This window comes from Diospyros lotus, chromosome 13, assembly GCF_014633365.1.
Source record: "Diospyros lotus cultivar Yz01 chromosome 13, ASM1463336v1, whole genome shotgun sequence".
Taxonomy (NCBI): Eukaryota; Viridiplantae; Streptophyta; class Magnoliopsida; order Ericales; family Ebenaceae; genus Diospyros; species Diospyros lotus.
The window spans coordinates 29975624-29983433 of record NC_068350.1 but is presented as its reverse complement, the minus strand read 5'-3'; the positions used below and the strand labels follow the sequence as shown (position 1 = coordinate 29983433).

Sequence of the window (7810 nt, the reverse complement as noted above, 5' to 3'; positions counted from 1 at the left end):
TATAATTTGGGGCGAATGTATAATTAATTGGGTTCATAGTCTTGTGGTCAAGTGAGCTATGTTAGGGGTTTTAGTCATGTGAGGTTTTGGGTTTGTGTCTCAACGAAAGCAAACATTTTTTTTTCCGTTTTTATTAGAGACGAATTTTGAGATGGAAATGTAAAAATTGTGTTGGAGACAGATTTAAAGACATAAATTAGGCCTCTCTAATAAAGAGACGGAATTAGAGACTAAAAAAATTCCATTTCTAATTAAAAGTTTTGATAGAATTGGAAATCGATTATATGAGGGACTTACGAACGAATTATTCTAGGTCGAAGACAGAAAATATTTTGTCTCTAATTAGAGACTAAAATAAAAATGTCTCAAATGGGTTAGCAACAACCACTTTTGAGATGGATCTTTTTTAGTCTCTAACTCTATCTCTAATTATTTAGAGATGGAATTTTGTAGGCCTAGAGACGGATTTTTTTTGTTTTTAAATTAAATTTTTTTTTTTTTAGGTAATGAGTGGTCTTCACATATATAAGTGAAGTTAACTATAATTTGAGGCAAATATAAATATAAGTCGTATTTTAGGACTTAGCTTATGGAGTTTTATCATCCTTTTGGGATGAAGAACCCATTAATTTGAAGATCTTCGGGGGTTATAACATCATCAAGGCGAGAATGAAAATATTAAAGCTTTGGGTTATAATGGATTCTTGCTTGTGTGTTTGGTTCCTAATAGTTTTAGGGAATTAAATGATTGTTGTAGCACAATGAAGCTATTTAGAGTTATCGAACATGCTCAACCCCAACTTCACTTAAGCATACATCTCCTTATAGCACTTTCAATTACTCAAGCTTATCATACTCGGACTAAGCATTCATCATCTAGAGTACTCTTGGCACCTCATCTTTCCATAATTGAACTCTCCCCTCACATATTAGTATGTTCTTTCAATCACCAACCCTAACTTGGTTATCGTTCTAGGGAATGTTTGACGATGCCTTATTGTTTTTAATATGAGGTGGGATATGGGGCAGGGAATTGGGGTCGCGACGAGGGGCATGTATGCCCGCCCAAACCATATTCGGGTACCCTAAACCAAACTTTTCGTTCCTGTATAACTAATCGCTATCCCAACGGCAAACATATATTCGGGAAGCACGATACATGTATATACAATTTTTAAATAAAACTAATAAAATTATACCCCAAACACAGACTAGTTCGGACTAGGGCACCGGCGTTGGAAATGGGCAGAGAAAGTGGCCAGTGGCGGCGGTGGTGGGGAAGGAGCAAAGAGCAGAGAGAGAAAAGAGAGAAAACAGAGCGGCGAGAACAGAAGCGTCGAAGACTGACCGAGGGGGCTTGATCGAGAGAGACGGATGCGGAGTGAGGTAGGGGAAAAGGGGTATTGGCGGCGACGGCTCTCGATCGTCGTAGAGGGGAGCAGTGGCATGGTGGTTCACGGTGGAGAGAAAGGCGGCGACGAGAGATCCTAGATGGTTCTCAGTTGACATAGCAAGGGAGAGGAGAGAGGATTGATAATGATGGAGGAGGAGAAGACGGTGGCGAATAGCGGTTCACGGTGGCCGAAGGTCAGAAGTAGGGGCGACGTAACACTCTTCGCTATCCTTAATACTTGGCGGAAATTTGTCCAAGTGGGCTTTGCTTTCTCTTGGGCCTCAATGGCCGACAATATTGCCTGTGCATGGGCTGGTTATTCAGCCAGCCAATGGAGTATTTCTTCGTTCATATATACAAACAATGAATAAGTAGTAGAATTGCCATACTTGACTCAATATAATAGGATAAAGACTCTTTATGATGTTTGTTTATGCCATTGGATCCTTGGTATTATGAATAACTACAGAGAGACCGGTTGAGTCAACCGACTCCATCAACCGAGGCACTGATTCCGTGCCGCTCCATCGTGCTCTCTATCACCGTCCTATTGCTATTATAGGCAAGAAGGGGTCTGGTTGTAATTAACTACATTTTTATAATTACAGTTGAGGAACAGTTCCGCTATGATCAACTGGGACTTTTGCTTACAGTTCTTCAAGAATTTCCCGGCGAAATCGAGCTCGTAGAGCCCCCAAATCAGAGCCACTGACGCCAAAGCGACCGGCACCGGACCCAGCAGCCACAGCAACAGCGGGAAGGTGACGCAAAGCACGCGGTTCCCGACCACAGCCAACAAGAAGCCGCGCTCCAAAACCTGCTGAACGTGCCCGTGGCCTTGAGAGAACTTGTCGTCTCCGGCGGCGTTGATCAGGAAGTTGGCATCGACCAGCGACGACACTGCCATGGAACTGCAGAGGAAGCTTATCAGCAGGAAGAGCGTCGCCGAACCGTACTTGAGGACCATGATCCTGCCAGACTGCGAGCCGAAGAACCCGCTGCGGAAGAGGCTGCTCGCATTGAAGGCGTTGTTGGCTAGAGCCGCCATTGACAAGGCCATGATGATGGATAGTGAAGCAGTGAGAATGGTGAACATCAGAGTGTTTCTCAAGCTCTGCACCGCCAGCATTCCCTTCTTGTCATCGCCCTGCACAAGCAAAAGAATATTTTTTTCATAAGTAAAATTATAATATTTGGGGTTTGATGACGGGCTCACTCATAAGGCTCGAACTTGCCTGTTCCAGCTCTCGAAGCCAAACCCTTCTCTTCATGGTGTTCATGCCGATGGTGGTTTGGAAGGGCTTGTTCTTGAAGCTGTGCCATAGGAAGGCGTGGTAGGCTATGGTGAGGAAGAGGCTCAAGGGGACTAGTATCGTGTCCAAGTAAAGAATCACTCCCATCTCTCTATTGGAAGACTTCCAAAGCTGATGTGAAATTGTTTGGTACCCAAACATACAGGCTATATAATTATCAATTTCAACTTTACAAATGTCACATCCATTTAATGGATCATAATTTTTAATATTTTGTTTTCTTAAGGACAGCTGCAACACTTTAGGTAGGATGTGTGACTATGCATTATAAGCCACTCGCGTTATATAAATATATAAAAATTTATGTCTAAAAAGTTTTAATTCTTGATAATAGATAAAACAATTCCAATCTCTTACATCAACACTAAATTTCGGATAAAACTATAATTAATGATAATATTATATGTTCACGAACTTTCGACATTCATAGAATTATAAGTAATTCTTTGATGAATTAATAATATTTTTTCATAAATTATCAACTGTATTTTAAAAATTATAAACACTTTAAAAATTAAAGGTATTTCTAATTTTTAAAAATTATAAACATTTTTATATAGTAAAAAAGCATTTATTTTTTAAAAACTATAAACACTTTTTACATATAATAAAAATGTTTATAATTTTTGGAAAAAAAATAATAATTTATGAAGAAATATTATTAGTTTCTTAAAAAAGTTATAATTGTGAGAATAACAAAATTAAATGTAAAAATTAATGCAATCAATCTCCCTAACTCGTGATTGTTTTGTATAGTTTACCCAATTGTGATTGTCCCCATCAGATATTAAATGATTTATTTATAGTGGAGCTTCGGTCAAAGGTGACACGAGAATCACTTACCTTTCTTTCTAGTGGTTGTAGTCCACTATGGTCCTATGGAGTACATACAATGGGCAATGGGATTGCATAATGGGGTCTGATGAGTCTGAAAATGGCCCGCCCCCAAATTCTAAAATTCTTTAAGATTTGGGTTGAACTGGAACCAACTTCCGAGGTGGAATCCTCCAAATCTCTTGATAAAGCAATAACTTTAGTATTTGAATGTTGGGAGATGATTTGATCATCCAATATTACAATATTGCTACTTCATGCTTGTAGTGGCATATCTCTTTAACTTTTGTTTAGGACCCTCTGAAAATTGAGTTCTTCCATCCAATGTTTTTGTTAGGGTTACACACTTGAACAATTGTAGGGTAGTTTACATGTTTTTGTCCAATGTTTTTGTTTTTACTTCCAATGTATTTATGTTTGATTAGGCTTAAAAGTTGGTCAATTCTAGCTTTAAAGTTGGCCATCATCATCTTTAAAAGATTTGAAGTGTTTGGCTAGGTTTAGATTGTTATGTGTATATATTAGTATTATCTAATAATAATATTTTTGCTTGTTTTATGTTTTTCGAAATATTCATAGTGAAAGTCGACTTTCATGGGATAGAAGTCAATTGTTGTTCAAATAAAAGTCGATTGTTCAAGGATAGTTTTCAGTTGGATCGACTCTGCATAAATGGTTCTCGATCGATTTGATCAACTAAAGGCTTACGAAAGTCGACTTTTGGCCACTAGGAGTCGATTTCAACTTCTGCCCTTGGAAGTCGACTCCTACTCCCAAGTAGTCGACTTATGTTCTTAGAAAGTCGAGTTCCAATCCAAACATTGGAAAATCAATGGTCAAAAAATGAACCAATGTGACTTTTAATTTAAGGGGTATGTCTTTAAATTAGAGGGTTGTGATTTCTCCAATGGATGAGTTTATTTCTAATAGACATGATCTTTCAAATAAGTTGTGATTTTTAATATTTTGATGTCTATTGGTAGCACCCATTCAATATCTATAAATAGTGTAGACATTTAGAGTGTAAAGGGAGACAACAAGCCATCTATACCTCTTTGCATTCAATTGCTATTATCTATCTTTTTATTTTCTCTCATTGTTGGGTTGAATTCTTAGTGGTAGAAAAGATCAGAAAGTACAATTTTAATTTTTTAAAGTTAGGCATTATATCCTAACTTTAAAGATAATTTTTTGAAAACATCTTGCCTAACATATTTCAATTTTTTATTTTATTTTTCCTCAATTGTATTTTATCATTGTTCTTTAATTACCAGAACATAGATATATCGTCAAAACTTTACATAACTTAAAAAGTTTTCATATAAGTGTTTTTCACAAACTGCTGGGGGGCCTAACTTTTTATTTTTAAAACTTAAAAGTTACACATAAAAAAGTTGAAGTTGATTAATAAAAAGGCAAATATACCCTCAAACAAACTAAAAAATTCCAAGCTACCCTATCTTCCTGGCCAAGTGTTCTTCATCGTCGTTCTTGTTGTGGCTGGAAGTTGTCGTCATTGTTGTCCCTATCATTGCCTGTCATCGTCGTCGTGAAAAAACAAAGCAGCAACAATTGCTCGTTGCCGTCACCCTCTCTCTCTCTCCCTCCCCTTCTCCATGGGTTTCAGATCGCCGGATAAACCATCGCTGCCGCAAGGTCTTCCTCCTTTGTGGAATCCATCAGTTATGGCTTCCGTTGAGCTGTTCGCCAACGACGAGATTAATCCCAGTAGCATGCGAACCTTAGTTTTATTTTTATTTTTATTTTTATTTTTTTAGTTATTATATATACAAATATGAATATATATAGGAGGTTTATTTATTTATACATATATATAAACACATGTACATAGTTTATTATATAAATATAATAGTTTATATAAAGTTTATACAAATATATAAATCTAAACTATACATTTATATTGTTTAATATATAAAAATTTATTAACTAAAATCATAATATATGTTATAATACTTTTGCTACAAAATATAATTAATTAAATTTTTTTATTTTTTAATGAGTTTATTTATACAAAGGAAAATAACATGCCCTTTTTGGTCATTTTAACAACTTCTAACAACTTTTCGTTTTGTCAAACACATACTTATATAACTGATAATTTTAAATAAATTTTATCTAAATATTTTTATTAGTTTAAAGTGCTACATAATTTAAACCTTTAAAAAGCATAAAGCTAATGATAAAATTAAGAAACTTTTTTAAAAAAAAATCTAGCCAAACTGCTTATAACTATGTATTCACTTTTTACTAGTAACTTAATTCATATTATTTGATCAACTACTTAATTCATATTATTTGAATATTGAGAGTACTTAGAAAAGTTTAGAAAAGGCTCAAAATAAGTCAAAATCTAAAATTAATAAATTTTATTTTAGATTCAGATAGTCTAAGTTAGTACATGTCTTGATTCGTTCATTAACCCTTTTGAAAGAGGTAAGATTTAGTAAATTAAAAACAATTATGAAGAAACAAACTTTTCTAATTTTGTGAAACATATTATATATATCTCGATATGAGTGGATCGTGTCTTTTGTTCCACTTCCAACTATTGTGTTAATATGAGTGGGATGTCTTCTATTTCCATGGGTAACAACAAAATATCTTCGTCTCATGAAGATTTTTTAAAATGTTATAGTGTCAAGGATAATTATGATTATGTATACCTATTCAACAATAAGTTTTTAGTTATAAAAACAAATAAAATGCATTATCTCCAAGAGTTGGCATAATTATAAAGCCATCTCCTCTAAATTACTTCATTTGAGATTTAAAACTTGTATCAATCAATGTTCCTCTAGTTAAACTACAGCTAATTTTTTTTTAAATATCAAAAGTATAGATCTCTGTTTCAATTCTTTTCCCCCCTCTCTCTCTCTCTCTCTCTATACATGTGCGCGTGCATGTGAATGCCCATCATAAGAACTCAAATTGTTGGATTCTTTAATTCAATGAACCTTGTCTCCCCTACCCCTATTAGTCGTGTAATCGGCCATAAACTCTAAGGTAAGACTTAAAGTTCACGAACCTAAACATTCGTATCCGTATTATTATCAAAGAAAATAACTAATATTCATAACTAAAATAAGTGTCATCCTTAAGATTTACATATCTAAATTAAATAAGAATAACTAAAAATTAAACTATCCTAGATTGAGTGTAGATAATTCTCAAATTAAAGTTCATGTCTAGCCTCACTTATAAAGATTTCAATACATACAAAAAAAAAAAAGGTTTTAGTTCACAGATATGTACCAATGTTCCCTATGCAACAACATGTATCACCAATAAATCACGCTTGGTATGGCTAACAATTTTCAAGATGTCTCAAACATTAATAATATTCAATAATCAATTCAAGCCCCAATAATTATCTCGATGGAAATATTACTCTAGATTAGGAGTGTTTACAGTGCAATTTGTCCGATCTAAGTCATTTTCAATACGCCAAATCATATTGTGATTTTTTTGTTACTCCAAACCTCGCATTCTGATTTGATCCACATAAATCGCATCAAACCATACCTCAAAATGCGGCTCAATTCAGTGTGGTTTTTGCAGTTTGTCCAAAACATGCCATAACTATCCAAACACCAAGCGTAACCAATTAAAGTCGTGGAGTCCAAAGTAAAATAAGTTACGATCCAATCAAAATGCAAACTTAAAAGTTCAAAGTCTACAACACAACCACACGTCCATAGAGTTTTATTTTTTTTAATTTTTATATATTGTGGTGGGTGGTTCGATTAAAAATCATTTTTTTTTTTTATCAAACCACACAGTTTATGAATTTCTAAAACCATCTCAAAGCATTACCCTAAAAATATCGTGCAGTGCAATTGATTTTCATGATTGATTTGTTTTTTTGAACACCTCTACTCTAGATCTAGACAATGTACAAGATGAATTAATAATTTCCCTCTCATCTACCCCTAAGTATTAGGTGGAGTGGGATCAAAATATATCAAACCATCTCCCCTATCGAGAATCTAGAATTTCACTACAACAAATTTTGGTTTTTTCTAAGAAATTTTTCGTAGTTAAAAATTCAATTTTTGTAACAAAAACCAATCAGCTACAAAATTTTATTCGTAACGTGAATCATAGGCAAAGCCTCGTAGCTAATAGTATTTAGCTACAATTTAAGGTTTCGTAGAGAATAATACACTTTTCGCTACAGTAAGGTAAACGTTGAGAAAACATTGATTTTCTACTACGACATATATCGTAGCTAATTATACCGATTTTCGTA

At 34.4% G+C, this 7810-nt stretch overlaps 1 protein-coding gene across 1 annotated transcript; it reads right to left on the bottom strand.

Annotated features, from left to right (window-relative positions):
• Positions 1 to 1782: 1782 nt before the first annotated feature.
• Positions 1783 to 2839, bottom strand: LOC127788871 (uncharacterized). Its single transcript, XM_052317524.1, has 2 exons — positions 2629 to 2839; positions 1783 to 2540 (listed from the first exon to the last, which is right to left on the bottom strand). The coding sequence occupies exons 1-2, from the start codon at positions 2791 to 2793 to the stop codon at positions 1950 to 1952; spliced, it is 756 nt and encodes a 251-aa protein (XP_052173484.1). The 5' UTR covers positions 2794 to 2839; the 3' UTR covers positions 1783 to 1949.
• Between the last annotated feature and the right edge of the window lie 4971 nt (positions 2840 to 7810).